This window comes from Monodon monoceros, unplaced genomic scaffold, assembly GCF_005190385.1.
Source record: "Monodon monoceros isolate NGI ecotype Baffin Bay Population unplaced genomic scaffold, NGI_Narwhal_1 Super_Scaffold_7, whole genome shotgun sequence".
In the NCBI taxonomy this organism is placed as follows: Eukaryota; Metazoa; Chordata; class Mammalia; order Artiodactyla; family Monodontidae; genus Monodon; species Monodon monoceros.
The window spans coordinates 26241452-26267321 of NW_021703784.1; the positions used below are offsets into that span (position 1 = coordinate 26241452).

Below are 25870 nucleotides of genomic sequence, written 5' to 3' on the forward strand. Positions count from 1 at the left end.
GATAGTGCTGGGCCAGCAAGATGGACAGTGAGCCACAACCTCCACCCCCCACACCCCCCAACTGGCATCCACCAGTTCCTCCGTACCCAGAGAAAGTTCCAACAGATCCCTGCCCCTCAGGCATATGCTCTAAAATTAGTTGATTAATCTCCTTCATGTATGACTGAGGTGCTTTTCAAACTACTGTCTCTGTGCTGGGAATTGGGAGAGGGTAAGTTTTTAAGTGTGAACCCTATAATAGTGGATTCTCAGTTTCCTATAGCCCTCTGGCTCTCCTGGAAATAAGCCCTGCTGGTTTTCAAAGTCAGACATTATGAGGACTCATGTTCCCAATGCAGGTTCCCCAGGCTGGGGAACCCAACGTGGGGTTTGGAGCCCTCATTCCTCAGGGACGACCTCTGAGCCTATGATATTCCTTCCAGCAATGAGTTGCAGTGACGGAGTGTGGGTTCTGGCTAGAGCATGTCTCTGCCCCTCCTATCCATCTCAATGTGGCTTTTTCTTTTTATATTTAGTTGTGGAAGTTTTCTATTAGTCTTCAGGTTGGTCTCAGATATAGTTTCTCTACATATAGTTGTAATTTTGGTGTGTTCGTGGGAGGAAGTGAGTCGAGGATCTTCCTACTCTGCCACCTTGTCCTGGTCCCTGGATTGAAATTGATTAACTTTGTATACAATGCTTGGAAATTAGTAGGTATTGGATAAATGTTTGCTGAATAAATGAGCAAATAGATGAGTGTTGTATACATGTTAAGAAAGCAAAATGATAGTGTGGGGTGGGCAGAGACAAGAAAAATTGTTTCTCTTCTGTTAGCTGCAAGATATTTGTAATATATTATAATCTTACACAGAATATTTGACTTTTAAGTTTACATTATGATAGCAATCAGCAGAAATAGACACAAATTAATTATAAAATAGAATTCAAATATATATATTTCTAGTATAGTTTCTATGGTTTTAAAGGGAAAGACATAGGGCAAGTACAGATACAATTTAAGCCTGGACTTTGGAAAAATGTAACAATCATTTGGTATGTGACCTAGAAAAAAACCTTAAAAAATAGAAAATAAATTCCCTATATCTAATCTTGATCTTTCTTCCATTTGCCAGTGATTATGTGAACCTTTATTTTCTTCCTTCCTTCCTCCCTTCCCCCCTCCCTCTCTTTCTCTTTTTCTTTCTTTCCTTCTTTTTTCCTTTTTGTAAGAACAAGACCACTTTAATTTTCTGCCACAATCTGATTTTAAACTTGGCATTGGTTGTATATGAGCTCAGAGAAAACACAGAAAATCAGTAGGGGAGTATTGAATGATTATATGGTTGATCTTAAAGGGAGAATTAGGAGTGAATTTGTTCCTTTACCTTTCTGACTGAATCAAAGTGATCAAAAAGATTAATCACTTCATCTACTGGCAGATAGAATACTTTATCACTGAACTATTTAATATACTCTAGGATTTATAAAGAGTAAATATATTTATAGTGTTTACAAGATTCAGAAAAAGTGTCCTCAAAGGTATTGTTGAATGTTTTACTTCTTTTTTGTTAATTTCACTGTCTTTTAAACATTTGAAGAGTAGATGTAAAATTCTACTGAAATAAATTATGAAGTTCTCTTTTCTATTTAAAGAGAAATAGGGAATTCCCTGGTGGCGCAGTGGTTGAGAGTCCACCTGCCGATGCAGGGGACGTGGGTTCGTGCCCCGATCCGGGAAGATCCCACATGCCGCGGAGCGGCTGGGCCCGTGAGCCATGGCCGTTTAGCCTGCGCGTCCGGAGCCTGTGCTCCGCAACGGGGGAGGCCACAGCAGTGAGAGGCCCGCGTACTGAAAAAAAAAAAAAAAGAGAGAGAAATAGTGCTTGTCTTTCCCTAAATCATAGTAGATACTTCTATGCAGCTGCTTTCTATTTAAGGCTAGTAAAACTAATTTATTTTATATTTCTAAAATTATCAAGAATATTTTTCTTTATCTTTTTTTTTAAAGCTGAGCTTTTCAATGTTTCTGACAACTATAATAATGGAAACTATTCTAATAAGTGTTCTTGCAGCATCAACTAAAACAAATTAGTTGAACACAATTTAATCCTAGAATTCACAATTCTTTTAAGACAAAAACTATATTTTTCTTTTTCAAAAAAAACTTATATTCTTTGCTTGCTTTACTTTTCAATTTATCTTTTTAAAAAATTTTAGAACAAAATTAGGAATAGCTCCATCCATGGCAACAGTAGCTAAGAGACAATTAGAGACCCCTTTCTAATTCCCACAAATTTATACTAGTCTGACTGAGATATGTAAATGTATTTTCATTTTCTATGAAAACAACAAACCCCATAAATTGTAATGGGGCTTGTACATTCAAATCAATTTGGCAAAAAATAAAATGAAAGAAGTAAAATTTTCCTTTTTTTGGACATAACCTCATGTCTTTTAAGTTCCTCTTATTTTGTTGCAGCTCCTGACTGAGCAAAGCTCTATTTGCAAAAGCAGCTTTATAATGAAGCAAAAGCAGCAAGCTCTGCTAGTACTGTAGTGTAGGAAATTGCTGATATAATTTCTTTGCTGTAGTAATTTGAGTGCCTGATTTGTTCCCATTGCTCCTTATGCATTGTTACTTTAATATATGGAAATGAAACTCTTATGCTTTTTTCAGCTTATACAGCAAACTCTAGAAAACCCAAATTTCCTATCATCTTTGGTGGGTGAGATATTCTGGACAAGAAAGCTTCTCAGGTAACTGAGAGCTTACCTTCAGAAACTCCGGGTGCTATTGGGTGCTCTTCCCTTGAACACATAAAAGAAATATCTCTTGTCTGTGTCTTCAAGTGAAGCTCATTCAGACTTTCATTTATTTAACAATAATTTTTTTATCCTCTTTCATATCACTGGGAATATATTGGTAAATAATTAGAATAGACCCTGCTCTGATGGAGATATGTCAACAGTAAAGACAGATAGCTAAACTAATACAACACAAAGAATTCATTTTCTTGCTACTACAGGTCTTTACCACTTCATCTTAAATTACTGTGCCACTCTGATTCTACATTTGCTCCCGCCTGATTTTTATCAGCTAGAACTATGGGTTGGTCAAGAAGTTTGTCTGGGTTTTCCCACAACAGTATCTGCCTTCTGAGCTTTTACAGACCTCCTTGTTTTCACAATTGTTTCTGTCTGGAATATCCTTACTTTTTTCTGTTCCTGGAAAAATACAATGCATTTTCAATTTAAATGTCTGTTTTCTCTGTGAAGCATTTCTGACTGTCTTGATTATATTCAGTCCCCACATCTTCTGGGTTCCTGATATATTTTGTAATACTTCTGTTTCTGAACCCATCAAATTGTTTTGTAATTATTTATTCGTGTTTCTGATATCCCAGCTTTAGTGTAAGCATTCTAAGTGTAGGAAACATGTTTTCTCGTCTTTGTACAGCCCTGCAATGCCTGGAATGATGTCTGGCACATAGATGTTGAATTAATATATTAGGAATCAAGGGCAGAATTGTCTAGTCTACTACTGTTGACTCATTCCTACTGTTAGAATGTGTGCTGTTTAATCCTATAGATGATGCAAATAATCAAAGCTATTATCTCCAATTATCAGATTTCTTCTTCAGTGACTACTCCTTATAACTGAAGGTAGCTTTACTCTTTTCTTTGTGCTTCTTTTTGTCTAGTCTATCCCTTACTCTTGTTTTTGTGTTTTCTTTAAAAATTTTAGTGTGAAAAAATGACTTTATGGCCATTAGCCAGTAACTAAATAAAACGTGTATTTCCTTCTAGATAATGATACAACCAGTTATGGCATAAGAGGCAGGCTACTGAAGCCTTTGGTTGTTTTTGATGCTTTATTCAGAGCCAGAGATGTTTTTGGAAGTGGAGGTGGATTGGGTAGAGTTCTAGATTTAATACAATTTTTTAATGTTAGAGAATTCTGAAAATTTGTAAATACAGGCTCTAAATAAAGAGTCTTATCTGTTGCCATGCATTTGGCAACTTGCCAAAAATCCTGTCTGGGCTCTGACATCTCATTTAAATAGTACTAGGTAAGGAGGTGGCCTTGGATTTAGAATAAGTTAGCTGGGGGCTATGTCCACATTTCACCACTTATGTGCAAACAGCCATATTTCTGTTTGTAAGGAATTTTCCTTTTTCTAATTGATCATGCCCTGAGATAGAATTATTGGCTTCCTTTGGTGATGTAACAAACCTCTGAGAGGTCAGTCATGGCTTTTAGGATTTTTTGATTAATTTTCAAACAGTATAACAAGGTCACTGGGTTTGCCAATTATCTGAGTGTCTAGCGGGACACTGAATTTCCCTGTCATATAGTGAAAGCAAGAATACTGTTGAAAGGGGCACCGATTTGAGTATGTATTAGAGGTAGTTTGAGATAACTGTGAGCCAACTGTAGAGCTATTTTCCCCCATTCTTTTGTTAAACATCTATTTCATACTGTAAGGTTGACCCATACCATCTTCTCCTGATAAATACTTGGTTAGACTCCTTAAATACATCCTATGGCCAAATAAATAAATTGTCCTAGGGCCAATATAGTTCCAGTTCTCTATCTAATACCTTTCATATCATCATGTATTGAATAAGAACTGGCACTCATAGCAAAATTCCTGAGATGCTTGATCATTTTATATGTACTATATTTCTAAAAGAAAGAATATATTTTAGTAGGATTTTAGGAAATGCTTTTGGTTTGAGCCTTAGTTAACCAGATAAGAGTTACTAACTAGAACAGAAATTGCTCATAAATTTATCTTCAGCAGAGCATAATGTCCGACCTAAATAAAGTGGACACTCAATAAATATTTGTAGAATGAATGAATATACAGAAATGGCCACTTGACTGGGGTTTTACTTCATGCTTCTTTTCAACATATAGCCTATGTGTAAAATTATTTACTGCTTCAGGATCAAATGCAAATATCAGGAAGTCTTCATTGGAAATAGCATTATTGACTTTTAGAGTGAGAAGGGTTTTACAAGATCATCTCAGCCCAATGCTTATTTAAAGTAAGGAGAATAAGAGTCATAGGCATTAAGTTACTCCACTTACTTTTTCAAAATTAACAATTGAAGATTTCTTACCCATCTCTCAAAAGCTAAAAACATTAATCATTTTTGGAAACATCATTATTTTGGGAATATGTCAATTGACCAAAGGAAGAGGTAGAAGAAAGTACATGCCATCCCACTGCCCAGACTGTATTCCAGAAAAGGAGGGTTTCACTGACTATAGAACACAGAAATCTAGCTGCATGACTCTTGGGTATTTTTCATGGTGTATTAAAAATATGTGAGCAACCATTAGCCTTAAGTGCTATTTTGGTCAAATAATCTTTAATGCCTGAAAGACTGTTAAGATCAAGTTTGTTGCTGCTTTTTTGTATACTGGGTTATACACATGAATCAAAGTCTGACACTTAAATATCCAACTGATAAGGCATAAGATAAAATCATTAGGGACTTTTTGCAAGCAATCAAAATTTAAAATCAAAGTATATGTGTGAAAATAAATAATATATGAAAAGGTTCCCACTTTATAGTGGGCACTTATTTTGATATAAAAACAACTCATTTGTTTCCAGCTATATTAAGCTATTTTGAGCTACTCTATAAAATAATTGATGAAGAAAACTAGGTGAGATGAATAATGTTAGTGTCCAAAATGGTATATTACTTTAAGTAAAAATTGAAACTCTTTCTATCAATAATTGATCACAAATTCAACAAATACTCAAAAAGTATCTTTAGTTTTAAGTTTCTTTTCATAGTTTTTTCCTGCAGATGATTGAACCAAATTGCCCATTGGATTTAGAGAGACAAAATGTAATTTGTTTTATTGCAGCATGAAACAAACAATATAATAAATCTAACTTGGTAGTTTTGCTATATTTCTATTGCCTTAAATAGCTCTGTGAGTGATATTTACATAAATTCTTTCATTTTTTTCTGTGGTGTAATTTAGGGTGGAAAAGTCAATATAACTTTAAAACACATTTTCAAATACTTGTTTTGAAATTCATGTTTTGAGATGTTTGAACGAATATGTGGTTAACTGCTATTTTAACTAGCAATACATTTATAAGAACTAATTATTTCATAGCATAAAAATAATTTGGAAAACATGTACAGAAGATAAAGAGCTTTTTGAAGCACTTGTTCGTTAACATATTTTGAGAGAAAATTGTGAGCTATTTCCATTAAGTTTTTGAAAATTGATACAAATTGAAGTGTCAATGAAGTAATTATTGACAGCATGTCACCACAATATGAAGTGTGCCCATCCTTCTAGAAATTTACTAACACATCCCCTTATCCTCATTGTACTAATTTCACTATCTTCTGAGAAAGGGCTACCTTTTGTCAAAGGCATTTTTTGATGGGAGATAAAGATGGCAGAGAAGGAGGACATCAAGCTCACTTCCCCCCACAAACACATCAAAAATATATCTATATGTGGAGCAACTTTAGCTGTAAACAACTGAAACTGGCAGAAAAGCTCTTCCACTAACAAGACTGTAAGAAAGATCCACACAGAGATGGGTAGAGAGGGAAGAGAAGAAATCAGGTCGGAACCCCCATCCCTAGCAGGGGACACAGAAAAGGAGGAGGATATCATGGGGTTGGACATTCTCCCTCGACCGTGAGGGGTTCGAACCACATATTGGGTACCCCATACCTGGGGTCTTGCACTAAGACAAGTCCCCTTAGCTGGTTTGTAAACCAGTTGGACTTAACACGAGGCTGTAAGAAATTGACACTTTTGAAGAATGTGCACACACACTTGCTTTTGGGAAAAGGTGCGGGAAGCAGATTGAAAACTCCCTGGGGTTCTGACCAGTTTCCTGTAGCCACCCCAGAGCACACCCCAGCCCACACTGGCAGCCTGCTCCAGCCCCTCTTGCTCTGCTGCAACTCTCCACTAGGGTGAAGGCAGATGATGGTGCTGGCTGGGACCTAGACCTGCACCTGAACAGGGTGTACCGAGTGCAGAGGAGGCAGTTTGGGATTGGCCTGGGGCTCTAACTGGCAGGCCAGGGCTGTCACAGTGTGTGCCTGAACCTGCTCCAGGTGTCTGCTCTGATCCCGCTTGATCTTTACTACTGAGATTTTTCCTTTCTTATAAATTCTCACTTCTTGTAGCCTTTTTTTCCATTTTAACACTTCTTGTAGAGTCGGTTTAGTATTATAACAAACTCACGGGTCACATCATATTCAACAGTGAAAAGCTGAAAGCTTTACCTCTAAAATCAGGAACAGGACAAGGATGCCCAGCCTTGTCACTTCTATTTTCATAGTATTGGAAGTCCTACCCACAGAAATAAGATGAGAAAAAGTAATAAAAGGCATCCACATTGGAAGGGAAGAAGTAAAACTGTCACTACTTGCAGATGACATATTACTATATATACAAAACCCTAAAATTTCCACTAAAAAACCATTAGAACTAATAAAACAATTTAATAAAGTTGCAGGATACAAGATTTATATACAGAAATCTGTTGCTATTCTATACACTAATAATGAACTATGGGAAAGAGAAAGCAAGAAAACAATCCCATTTACAATTGCATCAAGGAGGTTAAAGACCTATACTTTGAAAAATATAAGACATTGATGAAGGGAATTTGAAGCTGACCCAAAGACTTGAAAGGTATCCCATGTTTATGAACTGTAAGAATTAACATTTAAAAAATGTCCATACTACCCAAAGCAATGTACAGATTTAATGTAATCCCTATCAAAATACAAGGACATTTTTCACAGAACTAGAATAAATTATCCAAAAATTTATATGGAACCACAAAAGACCCTGAATAGCCAAAGCAAGATTGAGAAAAAAAGAATAAAGCTGGAGGTATTACACTCCCTGACAACAGACTATACTACAAAGCTACAGTCATCAAAACAGTATGGTACTGGCACCAAAAAGACACATATATCAGTGGAACAGAATAGAGAGCCTAGAAATAAACCCATGAACCTATGGTCAATTAATCTACAATAAAGAGGCAAGAATATACAATGGAGAAAAGACAGTCTCTTCAATAAGTGGTTCTGGGAAAACTGGACAGTTACACGTAAAAGAATGAAATTAGAACATTTTGTCAGACCATATACAAAAAAAACACTCAAAATGGATGAAAGACCTAAATGTAAGACTGGAAACCATAAAACTCCTAGAAGAAAACATATGCAGAACACATTATTTGACATAAGTCATAGCAATATATTTTGGATCATTCTCTTCAAGCAAAGGAAACAAAAGCAAAGGTAAACAAATGGGACTTAATTAAACTTAAAAGCTTCTGCACAGCAAAGGAAACCATTGACAAATAGAAAGACAACTTAGTTAAGGAGAAAAATTACTTACAAATGATATGACTGATAAGGGATTAATATCCAAAATATATAAACAGTCCACACAAGATCAAAAAAACAAACAACCTGATTAAAAAATGGGCAGAAGACCTGAACAGATATTTTTCCAAAAAAGACAGAGATGGTCAAAAGGCACAAGAAAAGATGGTCAACATCACTATTTGTTAGAGAAATGCAAATCAAAACCACAATAAGGTAGCACTTCACACTTGTCAGAATGGTTATCATCGTCAAAAGCCCACAAATAACAAATGCTGGCAAGAATATGGAGAAAAGGGAACCCTAGTACACTTTTGGTGGGAATGTAAACTGGTGCAGCCACTATGCAAAATAGTATGGAAGTTTTTAAAAAAATTAAACAATAGAACTACCATATGATTTAGGAATTCCACTCCTGGATATATATCTGAAGAAAATAAAAACACTAATTCAGAAAGATACATGCACCCCAATGTTCACAGCCACATTATTTACAATAGCTAAAACATGGAAGTAAAGTGTCCATTGACAGGTGAATGGATAAAGAAGATGTGATATATATATATATATATATATATATATATATATATATATATATACACACACACACACACACACACACACGTATATATATATCATGAAATATTACTCAGCCATAAAGAAATAAAATTTTGCCATTTGTAACAATATGGATGGAACTGGAGAGTATTACGCTTAGTGAAATAAGTCAGGCAGAGAAAGACAAATACTGTTTGTTATCACTTATACGTGGAATTTAAAAAATAAATAAGTAATTAACATAAGAAAACAGAAACAGTCTCACAGATATAGAGCACTAACTAGTGGTTACCAGCAGGAAGAGGCAACGGGGGAGGGACAAGACAGGAGTAGGGGATTAAGAGGCACAATATACTATGTACTGTACTATGTACAGTACAGGGAATATTGCCAATACTTTATAACAACTCTAAATGGAATATAATCTATGAAAATATTGATTCACTATGTTGTACACCTGAAAATCATCTATACTTTAATAGAAAAAAAATTTGAGACATTTTTCTGATCAAGATTACTTAGCATTTTACTTTTTAAAAAATGCTTTGTTTGAGTCTCTGAAATTGTTTTCTATTGTTATTTCATTTTATTAAGGAGGATATTGAAACACAGAGTTATTGAAGTAAATGTACAAGTTCCTGACAAAGTTTGGACTAGCTCTTGTTTTTAGATGAGTCAAGAAACATTAAAAGTGATTTAGCTTAGAGCTACAGGAATTAAAATAAGACAGTTAAAAAATGTTCAGAATAGGAAACAGTTTTTCTCGGGGAGAAATTTTATAGGACAATTAAGAACACAATATATTCTTACAGCAGAGTAGACTTTGTTACAATTTATGATATTTATATTTGAGCCTCATTTTAAAGAGACAGAAGTCTATTAATAGTCTCATTATTACTATGCAGTCATGATAAAAAACTTTTAGCATTCTGAAGAAATTAAAATAGAAATGGTAATGGTAAACACTCAAGTTTTCTAAGCTCTGGGGATCTAATGTACAGCATGGTGACTATAGTTAACAGTACTGTATTGTACACTTAGAACTTGCTAAGAGAGTAGACCTTAAATGTTCCCACCCCTAAGAAGAAATGGTAATTATGTGACGTGATGGAGGTGTTAGCTAGCCCTACTGTGGTAATCATTTCACAATATATTTGTGTATCAAATTATAATGCTGTATTCCTTAAACTCACACCATGTTACATATTAATCATATCTCAATAAAGCTGGAAAAAATAAAAAAATAATTTCTTTGAAATCATAACAAAAGTGAGATGCTTGGTTCCCTTAGTGAGAGCTTATTTAAGGCTTATTTATTCAACAAGTTTATCCATAGCACCTGGGTGTGCTGATTTTCTTCTTCGAAACCTGCTGAGCCTCTGAAATGGGTCAATATGCTTTAGGCACTCAATTGCCTTCTCCAGCTGTGGTCTTTTAAGCACAAGTCTTTTAGCAACTAGAGGGTCTTTCTGAGCCTTACCCACTGACAGGAAGATGTTAGAATTGACTGTTCCGTGGGATTCATGAAGAGTTATTTACAAAGCTTCAGTTGTTCATGTCAAACAACTCAAGCTCTCAACATAGGGGTAGAGTGGGAGGGAGGGAGAATGGGAGTTTGAGCTGAAGTGACCAGGTTTTACTTAAGAAAGTAGGAGAGTTTTTTCTTGGATTCCATAAATGCACACTAAAAGTTTCATATACCTCGTATAATCACAACCCTAATGATTTCTTGGACTCCCTGAGGAATAAACCTGAGTGATGTACAGGTTAAGATTAACATTTTCTAATAGAATAATAACACAATTCATCAATCAAATGTTTTTTTTTTTTTGCTTCTTTTATAAAAGTGTAACAGGAGGAGAGTACTCTTTCATTTTTCCTTACAGTATAGTCTGGCTTCATGAGAACTTTAAAAGAAATACTACATGCTTTTTTTTTTAATAATCTTATTTATTCTCTCCTTGTTTATTTCTTTTTTAAAAAATTTTATTTATTTATGGCTGTGTTGGGTCTTCGTTTCTGTGCAAGGGCTTTCTCTAGTTGCGGCAAGTGGGGGCCGCTCTTCATCGCGGTGCATGGGCCTCTCACTATCGCAATCTCTCTTGTTGCGGAGCACAGGCTCCAGACGCACAGGCTCAGTAATTGTGGCTCACGGGCCCAGCTGCTCCGTGGCATGTGGGATCTTCCCAGACCAGGGCTCAAACCCGTGTCCCCTCCATTGGCAGGCACATTCTCAACCACTGCGCCACCAGGGAAGCCCACTACATGCTTTTTTACTTTTAACATTTACAAATGCTAATTGTAGTTGAAGAAGGAAACTTATGGCATCTAGTTCAGCGTCTCTGGATATTAAGGAGAAATCTCTGAAACATATCTTGGCTTTGATACGTATAGTTGAGTACTTAACTTGTTCTCATAAATAAACCTCCAAATTGGTAAGTTGTTACTATGAATCAAATCATATTGTTATGCAAATAAACTGTATGTAGCAAACTAACCAATAAAACATGCTACATTATTGTCTAGCTAACCTAACATATTGTAGATAAATATGAGCAAACATTTATAAAACCACTAGATGGCATTCATTCACTGCAATTTTGGCCAAATACAGCCTTTAAAGCTTTATCATGATATGCAGGATTAGGGGCAAGGCAAGTGTTATCCATTATTTGATGATATTTTTCTTTCATATAACACACTGACAAAGTTCAATTTTATCTTTTCCTGTATGCTTCAAATCAAATCAACAGATACTTACTGAAATCTTTATTAAATGATTCTTTCTTGTGAGGAGATTTGAAAGCCATCTTCACTGTGGTGGTAATGTATTTACTTACAACATCTAGAAGAAAATATGCTATATGCACTGTGTCACTTAATTTTCTTTTATTTCATTGCTTTATTAATTCATGTTGATATTTCTCACAGAGCTATTTCTCTAAAGGTTATAAAAAGTACAGAGTCACATTTTCTAATATTTTAGATGGAATTAATCTTCAATCTTAATGCTTATGAAAATAGGAGGTCAAGAGCTCTTGAGTCACAAAAAGTCCTTTCTATTGTATGTCTTTAAAATGTGTGAGGAAAAGTACTTCTAACTTCATTGAGAACCACAATGACCTTTGCTGATAAAAGATTATGATTTAGTCTTGGAGATAAATAAATCATGGAATGAAAACTCCCAAACTCCACACTTCAGGCTAAACTGTTGGAAGAAGATATTGATGGGCCAAAAAAAGTCAACTATTTTTGTAGAAGGTCTAGGTTAATAATAACATAAAGTCCAGTACTTACTTGTTCTAATATGTTTTGAAGCCTCTCTATCTCACAGTCTATTACAAATTTCTTCTCTTGTCTTCTATCAAGCTCTTCTAGAAGTTGCCTATAGCTGACATCATTAAAATTTTCCACACATATAGCGCTGACATGCCAACCATTTTGTCCTGCTTTTTCCATGATAGCTTGAAGTATCGAGTATCCTAGTGGGGAAAAAAATCCAGAGGGGTTACTAAAAACATGCCCTTAAATAACATGCAAGCACTGAGTCTACATCAATATTTTTATATTCCAAAATATACAATGAATTATTAGAAATTTAAAAACATGAGTGGTTATTTCTGAATCATTTAATTTTACTTTCTTTACTTAATGCAAAAACATTCCTTAAAAATATTGCTTGAATGAAGTAGCAACATCATACCTTGAGTAAGCTCTCAAAATCCCTCTACCAAAGACTATTACATTGCTTTGGATATATTTTTGATGAGATAAACCAAAAACAAAATCTAGTACCACCTGTAGTCAAGAACAATTTCATAAACTTTTTGCTAATTTTACTCACTAGACAGAATTAATTTTGAACAGCTGTATTGATTTTCCCCTTAAGCAAAGTAGTAACAACATTTTTGGGTTCAACTGTGTCATAAAATAAACATTGCAACACTATTTATTGAGGACCTATTATTGTAAATGGAGAAGGCATTATTTAACTCTTCCTGTCTTGGTAGGGGAATGATGTGGATTGGGGGTGAACTGAATGAAAACTAGGTGATGCAATGGGCACTCAAACTCATAATCTAGTAGAGGAAACAGACATTCAAATAAACAAATGAAACTTAGTTTAAAACTGTGTAATGATAGCCGTACTCAAGGGAAAGTGTTGGCCCAAGGGAAAGTTTGGTAAAATCTGCCTTAATGGGACCAGGAAAACTGCCATGAGGAGAAACAACTTGAATTGGGTCTTGAAGGTTTAAAAGGTACCTTTAAGATTGCTGAAAAAGGAGCATTTATTAGTGGGAGACAGACTTCCAGAGGGAATGGAATGGTCTTTACCCTGTTCTTCATTCAGATCTCTCTGCATGTGGAAGGGAAGTCATGGGTCTTAATATCTGGGTTAAAGATGAAGGGGCAAACTCATGAACCCAGCACTTAGAATATTTCTTCATGACAACATTGTCTTGAAATCTTGCGTTTTTGAGCTCTCAGTTTTGAGTTGGAATGTGAAAAAAAGGAAAAAAGATTCTTTGAATCTATGTATAACATTTAAACGAAGGTTGTTTTGGATCAGAGCCTGTTATTTTTTTCCCCTTGTGGCTTAGCATAAAAAATATGCTAGTCCTCTTTAAGAAGGTCTAACACTTATTTGAGCTCATTCTATGGCAGCAGCTGCCTATAGTTTCTCCCTCCCTTGGTCCCTGGACTTAGAGTGGAGAGCTGGGTGGATTAAACGTGAAGACTTAAAATGAATGCAAAGCATTTGCTAGATAAGAGCACCCTTTACTCAGTTTTCTGTTTGGTATGTGAGCCTCTCAGATTCAAGGATTTTTATTTTTAGGTATGTTTTCTACAAGTCAGAGTTTCAAACATTACGGATGTTCATTTAATATTAACAGATGGAACTGATGATGAGGTCATATTTGAAATATAAATTACCTGATATCCTGCCAAATGAAATACTGTGGCAGTCAGGATTAATTTTTATCAAAATGAAAACAATTCCCTAAAGAGGAAGAAAGAGGGCATGTTAATTACTATATAATTATTCTAGTATATCTATTGCTTTGTTTAGTCTTTCCTTTTGTAATGTATGCCTGTAATTATCTCTTCAAATCTTACCTAGATTCCCCCTATCCCTGCCCCAAATTCAGTACTCTTTCCCTTGTTTCCTATTATATGCATATGTAACATGATGGTCTGCATCCTATCTTAATGAAATCAAGCAGGACTCTGAGAGTCCTCCTGGGTTCAAAAGTCCCTCAGTGTCCCCCGTTTTTTGTTTTTAGAGAAAGGCTTTAGTCTTCTAGGCCTTCCTTGAGTTCCAAAGAGCATCAGTTACTAATTAGGGAAGTGAGGGAACACAGAAACAAAGGTGAAGCAAACTAAAATGGTCTTGGAGAAAACACAAAGCCCAAAAGGTCTTAACAGAAAAAAACATCAGGGGCCAACTGGGAAATGAAATTCTTGACCATCACATAATGCTCTAAGTAAATAATAAAATGTCTCAACTATTGTTTTTGCTCTCTCCTAGAAAGAAGTTAAAGGATCACAAGACCATGATTTACTAATTTGCTTTGTAGGAACAATCAATCAAAATCACCAATGACACATCAAATCATAAGACGGTGGCAGGAAGTCTGCAACTGAGATCTATGGGAAGCTGAAATTACAAGGCCCCCTCCCCTTTTACCCTTTTTGCTTTTAAAACCCTTGCACCCTGGCCAACCAGCAAGATGGATCTGAGACAAACCTACATCTCCCATCTTCTCTGGAGAGCAGCACCCTCTAGATCAGTAAACCTTTCTCTGATCCAAACTCCGACGTTTTTGTTTGTTTGGCCTCACTATGCATCTAGCACACAAACTTGGGTTAAACAACATTAATGTACACTGTACACGTTCATGCCTCATTTATCCTGTTACTGGGATTTGCTCTCTGATAGTTAATTAATGTTCTTTCATTCATTTTTGATACCTATGAACATGCTCTTTTTAAAAATACCAATTGACATCTTATTTTCCCTTTTCTCCTTTTATTTACTGTAGTACCAAAATAATTTAAAAAAACTTTTTGTTTGATTTTCTTGCATGTTGTGAAAATAAGAACTATGTCCACACACATCATCCCTGTGACCAATTCACAGCTTGGCACAGTTCTTTAGATACTGCCTTTGTTTGTTATCATCACGTCATGTGGATATGTCAGTGCTAGGCTGTTATTTTCCTGCCTACAGGAATTTTACAGAATATAGAGCCACACATCTTCTGATGAAATTTATATACGTTCCCAGTTGCATAACAGATATTGAAAGATTCACACTAATAAAACAAAATTATAATTCAAATTCAACATTTTGTTATCTGAGTTTTCAGATTTAGAAGTGACACTAGAATTGAAATAAAACAAAACCCTAGGACACAATCTTTGTTAAATGGCAAAGAAAGTTGGCTGCCTAAAAAGAACCATTAATCATAGTCAGAAATAAATGGCATCTTTTTAATGCAAAGGACACACAGTTATAGTTTCAGAGCCCAGGTGAAAATTTGAGTTCTTTTCAAGCTGTGTTTGATTTTAATATCCTATCTTATTCATTGCAACTCAGATGTACCTGTCTTATTTATTTGCCAAGATAGTTGGGAATATATTGTAATTCAGAGGAAATACTGCTGTTGAATCTATGATTGTGTAACTTACCTGTTATATAAACTAGAAAATCACAAGTCAAGTCATATTAATTCTACAACTGCCTACGATTTGTATCTCCTAGTTCTTAGAAAATCTGTAGTGCAATATTGTTGGTCAGAAAATGAATACTACAGTTTTAGGTGAATATCACAAGAGTAATGAGGAGTTCACTACGGTAAAGAATTTTTAAGTCTTGCTTTTATTTAAAAGCTGTCTAACATTTTAATCTAATATAATTTATTGAAAACTAAGACATCCGAGATTCCTTAAGATATGCCAGGATAAACAAAGTTATGATTCTTGTCTTGACAAGGGTCTAGCAAAACCGATATTTAACTATTATGCAAATTACACTGTATTGTGTAAGTAACTTCAAAAGACCCAAAATAATTTTTTTAGAATAGTAGTGAAAATGTATGATGGAGAAGATCACATTGTTGGATTAAAATAAATGATTAAAGGCTTTTTCATGGTTATTAAAGAACACTATCAGTTACACATACAAATATTTTTAAAATGTTATATTATGTAATGATATTACTAATTATGCTAAATAGAATCATAGTGATTTAAGCAGTCTTGAGCTACTGTATCCTTACACATCAACACTTTTTATATCACCCATGAATAATGACCTATTTTGGATGAGTAGTACCATCCAGATATTCAGCTGCTAGCAACACAAACTGGGCTTGTTTATCTGATGTTCTCTTTTGAAAGAGTTATTTGATTCAACTATTTGCACATGGAGGGGCAGGAGGAGAGTCAGGAAATATCTATGTCAGAGTGGATATAATTTCAAAAAGGAGAGAGTTATCTGTATGCTATTAAAAACCCTTCTCTTTGATAAGGAGAGAAAAGTGCTTTTTAATTAGAAGGTCACTGGTGCACACAACAGGAGTAGCATCAATGGAATGCTGAATATAGGAGTCATATTTCAGAGAAGTAAGAAATTGAGGAGAAAATGAGAAGTGAAAATGTAGAAATTAGGGAGGAATACATCAGAATAATTTAATGAGATGAAGGATATGCCTCTATAAGTATGAGATAGAAAAATATTGAGGCCATGGGAGCTCATTTGGGAAGGAGAGGACTGGGTCTGTCCCATGTGGCATCGTTGAGCTTAAAAAGAAGTGACAAAGGGATATAGCAGCAGTTTGTACTTACTCAAATTAAAGGCTCTTTCATTCATTTTATAGATTGCTATGCAGGTACCCACTACTACCCAATTTCTCTGATCTGGCATAATTACTGGCATCCAAAGCTAGTATATTCCAAGAGAAAGGTGTGTATGTCTGAAAGTCTACTTTATACTGTATTTTAATCTCAGTCATAGAGAGGAATACGATTCTGTAATCCTCACGGCATTTAACGCCATCATAATGGCACTACAGAGCCGATTTAGTAACCATTTGGTTTGGACTCTTTCCAAAGCAGCTTAGGTACTGAAATAACATGTTCAAAGGCTACAGTCTGAACTCTAAGATCTCAGAACACAGAAGGAGTAACTAACATTGTAGCTTGGTTAAAATTATCTGCAGCTGTGACTATAGCATTTATTTATGCCATAGTTCAAGAAGGGCATAGTGAAAATAAGCAAAGATCTGCCAACTTACACAGTTTGAAGCCATACATATAAACCTGAGGTAAGATGGAATGTCTTGAGTTTTCCCTTTTCTACAAAAAATCAAGAGTAAAAATAAAAAATCCTTCTTCAAAGATGGTTATTTTGGGTCTTAGATTTTCCCTAAGTCCTCTTGTATTTTTTGACAATAACATTTATTGTCTCTTGACCACTACATTGTAGTGTCCATATTTAATTCAGAGATATCATACAGGGGAATTTGATACTTTAAAACTTTAAAGTTTTCTGTTAGTTGCAACTGAACCTAACCCTTATTTATACAGGCATATAGCAAATATTTTAAACTATTTGCCACAGGTTCAAGGCACTAAACTCCTCCTCCCAGGCGTGCGTTATTTTCTTATTTCTCTTGGGCTTTTCTAGAACTAGACCACTGGAGAATTTTATTTCACTTGTTTACATGGCAACTAGACTAATCTTTGTCTAGTTTGTTTCTGTCTGGAAAGTCTATGGTACTTCCTTGAACGAAGCTTTCAATGTTTTCCTATTCTTTTATGTTACATACCAAAATCTGGTCATACTTGTCTCCTCCCTCTCTTTCTAGTCTCATTTTGTACCATTATTCTTCTTGCTTTCTAACCTCTAGCAGCATTGTCCTTCTCAGATGTTTTAAAAGGTAGCATGCATCTCTACCTCATTGCCTTTACACATGCTAGTGTTCCCTTTAAAAGACTATTTCCTTCCATTTTTGCCTTCTATTCATTTTTCAGACCTCACCTTAGACATCACTTACCTTCTAACTAGATCACTTACCCCTCATATAATCTCTTGTAGCTTTCTGTACATTTCTTTCAGAGATTTTTTTTACCAGTTTCTAACTACATATTTTGAATGATGATCTGATTAGTGTCTTCTCTCTCCTCCCCCCACTCCCATACTGTAGGCTCCATGAAAGTAGTGAGTATTTCTGTGCTCAGTATTTAGTCTAGTGGTTCTCAGTAGATGCTCAGCAAAGTTGTCTGAACACAGAAATAAATTAATGGGAATTTCATAGAGAGGAATCAGGATGTCAAGAGGATCAGAAGAAGCATGGCAGGTCACATTCAGGAACTTCAAATGCTTCAGATTATGTTGTGTGTTTGGAAGAACAAGGAGGGTGTGGAAAATTGGTGTGGACTGTGGGAAGAGCTTCAAAGACTGGAGAGGTAACAAGAAAGGGACACCTCATAAGAGCCTTCTCTACCATATTATAAAATTTGGCCTTTACTCCTCAGGGACTTTAAGAAGAGACTGACAGAACTGCATGTGTTTTAGAGGGATTGTTTAGCTAAGGTGTGAAGGATACAATGGATGAAGGTAACACAAAAAACAGGAAAACCAGTTGGGAGGCCATATTGAAGTAATCCAGGTGAGAGATAATAAGGAAGGAGAGTAATTTCTAGATTAAAGTGGCAGAATAAATCAACTTGGTTATTGTTGAAACATAAGGAATAAGGAGAAGGAAGATTTGAGCATAATGACAATCTGTTCTTCTGGTGTTCATTTTACTTGTTTTCAGAAGAAACTCTTAGGTCTTTTTGATCTCCTGAGGAAGCGAATATTTTTCTATTTGGATTTCAGATGTCAAGTAACTTCTAATGATATGGTCTTTGCAGTCACCTCCCTCATCACCCAAAGCAGTATGCTAAATTCTGAGACAGGTTTGAGAAACCCACTTTTCTCTCTTGCTATAAACATCAATTTTTCAAGAGACCATCTCTGTAGATTTTGAATATTCCCTAAGAATAATTGGATATTTTTTCAAGCTTGTCTCTAGCATTTTTTATCTCCTGAGTACTATGGATATTTATCAATATCTTTTTATAATATAAGGGAATCTCTTTCTATGCAAGAAAAGCATTCTTGAAAAATTTGTGTAATTTTAAAGCCAAATGACTGAAGACCAGTTTCCTAAAGAAATAGATATCTAGCATAATTTATATAGTTACTATTTTGCTCATCAATTGAGATTTTATCTACTTTTTATAGTACACTACATAAAATTCACAATTCTGATTTTACCTATTTTTTAATATCACAATATATAAAGTTCACAATTCAAACTTGCATAAAATACAACCATTATATCTTCATAAGGAGATTAAAATATAGATTTATGAATTAACAGTCACTCAAATAATGTTTGTCTCATATTAAATACTTAAAGTACTTAAGACCTAATTTTCTTTTTTTTTTTTTTAACATCTTTATTGGGGTATAATTACTTTACAATGGTGTGTTAGTTTCTGCTTTATAACAAAGTGAATCAGTTATACATATACATATGTTCCCATATGTCTTCCCTCTTGCGTCTCCCTCCCTCCCACCCTCCCTATCCCACCCCTCCAGGCTGTCACGAAGCACCGAGCCAATATCCCTGTGCCACGCGGCTGCTTCCCACTAGCTATCTACCTTACGTTTGTTAGTGTGTATATGTCCATGACTCTCTCTCGCCCTGTCACAGCTCACCCTTCCCCCTTCCCATATCCTCAAGTCCGTTCTCCAGTAGGTCTGTGTCTTTATTCCTGTCTTACCCCTAGGTTCTTCATTACAATTTTTTTTCTTTAATTCCATATATATGTGTTAGCATACGCTATTTGTCTTTTTCTTTCTGACTTACTTCACTCTGTATGACAGACTCTAGGTCTATCCACCTCATTACAAATAGCTCAATTTCATTTCTTTTTATGGCTGAGTAATATTCCATTATATATATGTGCCACATCTTCTTTATCCATTCATCTGATGATGGGTACTTAGGTTGTTTCCATCTCTGGGCTATTGTAAGTAGAGCTGCAATGAACATTTTGGTACATGACTCTTTTTGAATTTTGGTTTTCTCAGGTATATGCCCAGTAGTGGGATTGCTGGGTCATATGGTTGTTCTATTTGTAGTTTTTTAAGGAACCTCCATACTGTTCTCCATAGTGGCTGAACCAATTCACATTCCCAACAGCAGTGCAAGAGTGTTCCTTTTTCTCCACACCCTCTCCAGCATTTATTGTTTCTAGATTTTTTGATGATGGCCATTCTGACTGGTGTGAGATGATATCTCATTGTAGTTTTGATTTGCATTTCTCTAATGATTAATGATGTTGAGCATTCTTTCATGTGTTTGTTGGCAGTCTGTATATCTTCTCTGGATAAATGTCTATTTAGGTCTTCTGACCATTTTTGGATTGGGTTGTTTGTTTTTTTGTTATTGAGCTGCATGAGCTGCTTGTAAATTTTGGAGATTAATCCTTTGTCAGTTGCTTCATTTGCAAATATTTTCTCCCATTCTGAGGGTTGTCTTTTGGTCTTGTTTATGGTTTGCTTTGCTGTGCAAAAGCTTTGAAGTTTCATTAGGTCCCATTTGTTTATTTTTGTTTTTATTTCCATTACTCTAGGAGGTGGGTCAGAAAGGATCTTGCTGTGATTTCTGTCATAGAGTGTTCTGCCTATGTTTTCCTCTAAGAGTTTGATAGTTTCTGGCCTTACATTAAGACCTAATTTTCATATTAAAGTTATATACCAACACTTTGGGAAAGCAAAGTGTTGAATTGAGAGGAGGAATAGCGCCCCTCAGAGAGAACTTCACTGCAGAGAGAATGACCTGTACTATGACTTGGTCCTTAGAGGACAGGGAGGGTTTAATCGGTGGAGATGGTGAAAAGGAAGGAGTTACTGCAGCATAAGGCAAAGACAAAGAGGTGGAAGCTTAAGGAATACTTAATAGGGACTTCCCTGGTGGCGCAGTGGTTGAGAGTCCACCTGCCGAAGTAGGGGACACGGGTTCGTGCCCCAGTCTGAGAAGATTCCACATGCTGCGGAGTGGCTAGGCCCGTGAGCCATGGCTGCTGAACCTGCGCATCTGGAGCCTGTGCTCAGCAATGAGAGAGGCCACAACAGTGAGAGACCCATGTACCGCAAAAAACAAAACAAAAAAAACAAACAAAAAAAAGAATACTTAATAAATTATTAATAGTTAATAGACTAGTTTTCTGGAGTAGTAGATTCATAAACTATATTATGCTTTATTATCATTTTACAATACAGTTGAATCACCTAAGAGCCCTGTGAAGTAGGTATTATTATCCCCGCCATATAAGTGAAGATATAGACATAAAGATAGATTATGTGATTTATGTCAAATCATTACCCTAATAAGTGGCAGAGCCACAGTTTGAACTCAGGCCTTCCATTTTTAATTCTAGGGACTTTTCCACCACACTTTAATGAGCAGGGAAAGCAGGAGATAAAACTAGAAAGGAAGGTTGAGGCTGTGTTGTGAAGGCTTTTAATAACAGTCATCATCAACTCTTCTTGTTCACAAACACATCTCATATTTTAGCATATTCTGTCAGTGCTATCTTTAAAATATATCAAGAATCTGACCGTTTCTCCCTATAGCCACTGCCAACATCTAGGTCCAAGCCACATTGCCTCTTGTCTGGATTATTACAATTATCTCCTTACAAGTCTCCTTGCTTGGCCTTTGCGTCCTTCAGACTAGTCACAGCAAGCAAGTCAGATCATATCACTCACAGCCCAAAGCTTCTCACTGATTCTTTACAGTAGCCTGCATAGCCCCACATCTCTGACCTCATTTACTCTCGTTCTCAGAAGTCAGTAGCAAACTTGCCTTTTTGCAGTTGCAATAACCGGACAGGTGATACTCTAACTCAGGCTTTTGCCCTCGTGTGCTCTCTCCAATGTGGGTCTGCAAGGATTATCCTTTCATTTCCTCTAGGTCTTTACCCAAATGCTTTCTCTTCAGTGGGCCCATCCTAGGCTACTTTCTCCAAACTTTTGTCCTGAGATTTCCTATTGCCCTTTTTTGCTTTATTTTTCCCTAACATCACCACCTAACATACTATATATTTTTTTCAGTTAGCCTTGTTTATTGTCTATTTCCCCCACTAGAATATAAGCTCATGAAGGTAGATTTTGTTTTGTTCACCGTGCTAGAAGAGTGCCTGGCAACTAAAAAGCACTCAGTGAAACTTCTGAATAATAAACTACTAAAAGTTAAATTTTACTCCATTGTCAACAGGGAAACTCTGGAGATTTTGGAGCAGAGAGGAGACAAATTTATAAAATTGCTTTCAGGGGCTTCCCTGGTGGCGCAGTGGTTGAGAGTCCGCCTGCCGATGCAGGCGACACGGGTTCATGCCCCGGTCTGGGAAGATCCCATATGCCGCTGAGCGGCTGGGCCCGTGAGCTGTGGCTGCTGAGCCTGCGCGTCCGGAGCCTGTGCTCCGCAACGTGAGAGGCCACAGCAGTGAGAGGCCCATGTACCTCAAAAAAAAAAAAAAATGCTTTCAATATATTAGAATTTATAGTATTAGAGGAAATGAAGGATACAGTAGAAAGAGAAGAGAGAAAGATAGTCCAAATAGGACGCTACTAAAATTAATATAGGTGTAATGGAATAACTCCTCTAATCTAGATAGGTTCTGAAAAAAAATACAGAGAAAGGAGAATGTCAGTTACTTGCTTTTCTCTAAATTCTATACATTTTCCCTCATTCTGTATTTATCTATGTAAGAGTCAGGAGATTTTTCATTATATCAGGTGGAACTATAAGAAGTTGTCATTCCTGTTAGTCTAAAATATTCAAATTTCGGCAAATGTCTTATGGTTCAATCTAATTTCTGAATCTATAATAAATAATATTCAGTGGAATTAAAGTGATATGAAAATGACTTAGTTTATATAGTTAGACCCTAAAAGAATGTGACAAGTAAACGCAAAAACTCCCAAACTGGGGCAGAGGAAGGTCATGAGTGGTATGAGCCAAGAGCCCTGCACACCTCAGCAAGTCCTTAGGTTATCCCTGGAAATTGCTCTAAAGTTTTCATGATCAGTCTTCATAGCAACCTTCTTGAGTCATTAATAAAGGCTAAAATAAGTCTCAAAAAATGTAGAGTTAAAGGAATTGTGAAATCCATTTTAGAAAGGACTATATTCTGAATAATAAAAACAGGCATACTTTTGGTTCATAAAAACAGATCCTCAGCTAACCCTGAAAAGTTGGTTCATTGGATAAGGATGCAGGAGAATCAATGCTCTACATAGAATTCTGGTTCTTAAAACAGCAATTAACTTATTCATCAATACACTATGTTGAAGTTTGAGGCCAATATATATCTCCTTAATTAATCATGAAAACATCACTAGCAACAAAACATACAGAAGTGTTTCACAACATATTAAATATCAGTTTATTAGATTTAAATTCCAAACTGTGTACTATAAATAATATTAATTTGGATCTGGCTTTTACACACAAAGCCAAAACAATTCATTTTTGTTGATTTGAAAGTGATATTTTAAAATGTTACTTTTGTCTTCTCTTTAGAAAAGGAGTAGCAATGCATAATTTTCTGTGATGATTCTGGTGAAAGAATTTGCATACAATTAGTGAGACAATTTCTGTTTCTAGTAGGGACAAGCACAGGATGAAGTAAGTATTCACCATATGATTAACCTAATTTTTATATCCCACTGAGGCTAGCTCAGTTCCAAGAAGTAATTGTAAACTCATGGCAGGGACCATGAGCATGAATACATTTAATTACTCACTATTAAATTTCTTTAGTAGGGAAATGATACTGAGTTTATCATCTAAATAAAGAGAAACTTCTTCAACAGCATGCCAGGTGACAAATGATGGGTTCAGTGGAAGACTCAGTTATGTTCAACTGCAAAAATTTGTTTTTCTCATTTCAACTATATGGTTCTGAGGCAGGTTATTTGAATTTCTCAATTGCCCACTTTTGACTTCCATGCAATGAAGATGATAATGTAGGATTTTATTAGTTATAATAGTTTGCTCTGTAGCTGTTAATAAAAATCAGCTTCATTCCTTATGGTAGAATGAAGTTGTACATTTGAGGGAAATACTTTGTGAATTCTTGGTAGGTGAGGGAATTCCTCACTACAACTCTGGGAGAATCATAATGTATGACTCAACATCCGACACCATCACAAAAATGAAAACAAAAACTTAACTCTTACTCTTGAATCCATATTTGGTTATTAGCCATTTACTCAGTCACTTTAGTCAGAAACCCAGGAGATACTCTCAGACTTGGCACTCTTCTCTACCCTTATACCAAGTCAATCCTGATATTTCTTCTTAAATATTATATTTAAGGTCTTTAATAAGCAAATCCCTACTTATTCTTTCATTTTTCATTCAATGAATATTTACTGAGGGTCTACTATATGTCAGGCCATTGCTCTAGAGGCTGCAGGTATAGAAATAATAAAAACAGTAAAAGATGCCTACCTTCATGAAGTTTACACTCCAGTGGCTGAGCCAGACAAACAAATATACAGATACATTTATAGTATAATGACAAGAGATGGTAAATACTTTGAAGAAAATGAAGGAAGAACAGGACAGAAATGACTGGAGATGACAGTGGGAAGGGTGCTTATCTTTCCAAACCAATCTTTCTTAAGTATGCATCACTCAAGTAATACTAAAGATTAGTAGTTTGCTGAATAAACCAGGTTCTCTCTTGCCTTAATGCGTTGCAATGGCAGTTCCTTGTGCTAAGAGAGTCTGTATTCTTTATCCTCATTTGGAACTTCTAATCCTACTTTAAGCCTAGCTTTAGCTTTAGGTCATTTTAGACTTCTCTGACCTTCCTATATTGAGTTGTTGTCTTTTTTCTTTATATTTCCCTAGCTATCTGTACAATAATTATACCTCATGTCTCACTGAATTAATTAAATTTTTTATCAAGTAAGCACTATATGCTACTTTTGAAAGTACTAAGTATACAGTAAGTCACAGTTATTTATCTCAAGGGTTTGAATTACAATAATTGCAATTTCTAGTTTACCTGTCTAGCTCTCTTTAAGTATGAGATGAGTTCTTATTCATTTTTGTTTCTCTAGTTTTTTTTTTTTTTTTCACACAAAGGAAAGAATATGGTCAGTATGAGTTATATTGAATTGAATGGCAGGGTAAAAATCCTGCCTTTTTATATAACCCCTCCCTCATTTGATCAAGCATAATAATAATAAAGATAATAATAAAAATAACTAACAATCATTGACTGTCTACACAATCCATAGTAGACTGTAGTAATTGCTTTATGAGCATGGTGATAACTTTATTGTCTTCAATTTGTATAAAGAAAACTGATGATAGAGAAGTTAAATTCTTGGCCCAAACTACTTAGTTATTGATTGGTAGAGCCTCATTCTGTCTGATATTAAAGTCTGCCTTTTATTCTCCTCTATGATATGGTCTGTAATACAAGAAACACTTTATTCTGTTTGGGTTAATTTTATCCCCTTATTAAGAATTAATTTCTGCCACAGAAATATCCCTGAATGTGAAGCACTCTTAGGTACCATGGATATTTCCAAGGAGTACTGTGTCCTCTATTCATGCTGGGGATATGCTTGCTGCTTTAATTCCAGGTTCACAGAGAAGTGAAGTACCTTCCCTTCAGTACCGACTCCCCAACAATTTCTGGCAGATCTGATCCAAATGTTACAACCACTGAAAAGATTACAATAACACAAAGTTTCTTCTTTGACAATAGCCTGTGAATGCTGTCCTGTGGTCAAGTTTGGTTAATGATGTTGTCCCTGGCACTGCTCAGGACATACCATCAA

General features: G+C 35.5%; 1 protein-coding gene across 4 annotated transcripts in view; it reads right to left on the reverse strand.

Annotated features, from left to right (window-relative positions):
* GRIA4 (glutamate ionotropic receptor AMPA type subunit 4) overlaps positions 1–25870 on the reverse strand; it is a 521547-nt gene that overhangs the window by 165867 nt on the left and 329810 nt on the right. For all 4 annotated transcript variants that reach the window (XM_029208112.1, XM_029208114.1, XM_029208113.1 and 1 more), the window contains one exon: positions 12238–12422. In XM_029208112.1, the coding sequence (XP_029063945.1) occupies positions 12238–12422 (185 nt within the window). The remainder of the gene's footprint in view (positions 1–12237; positions 12423–25870) is intronic.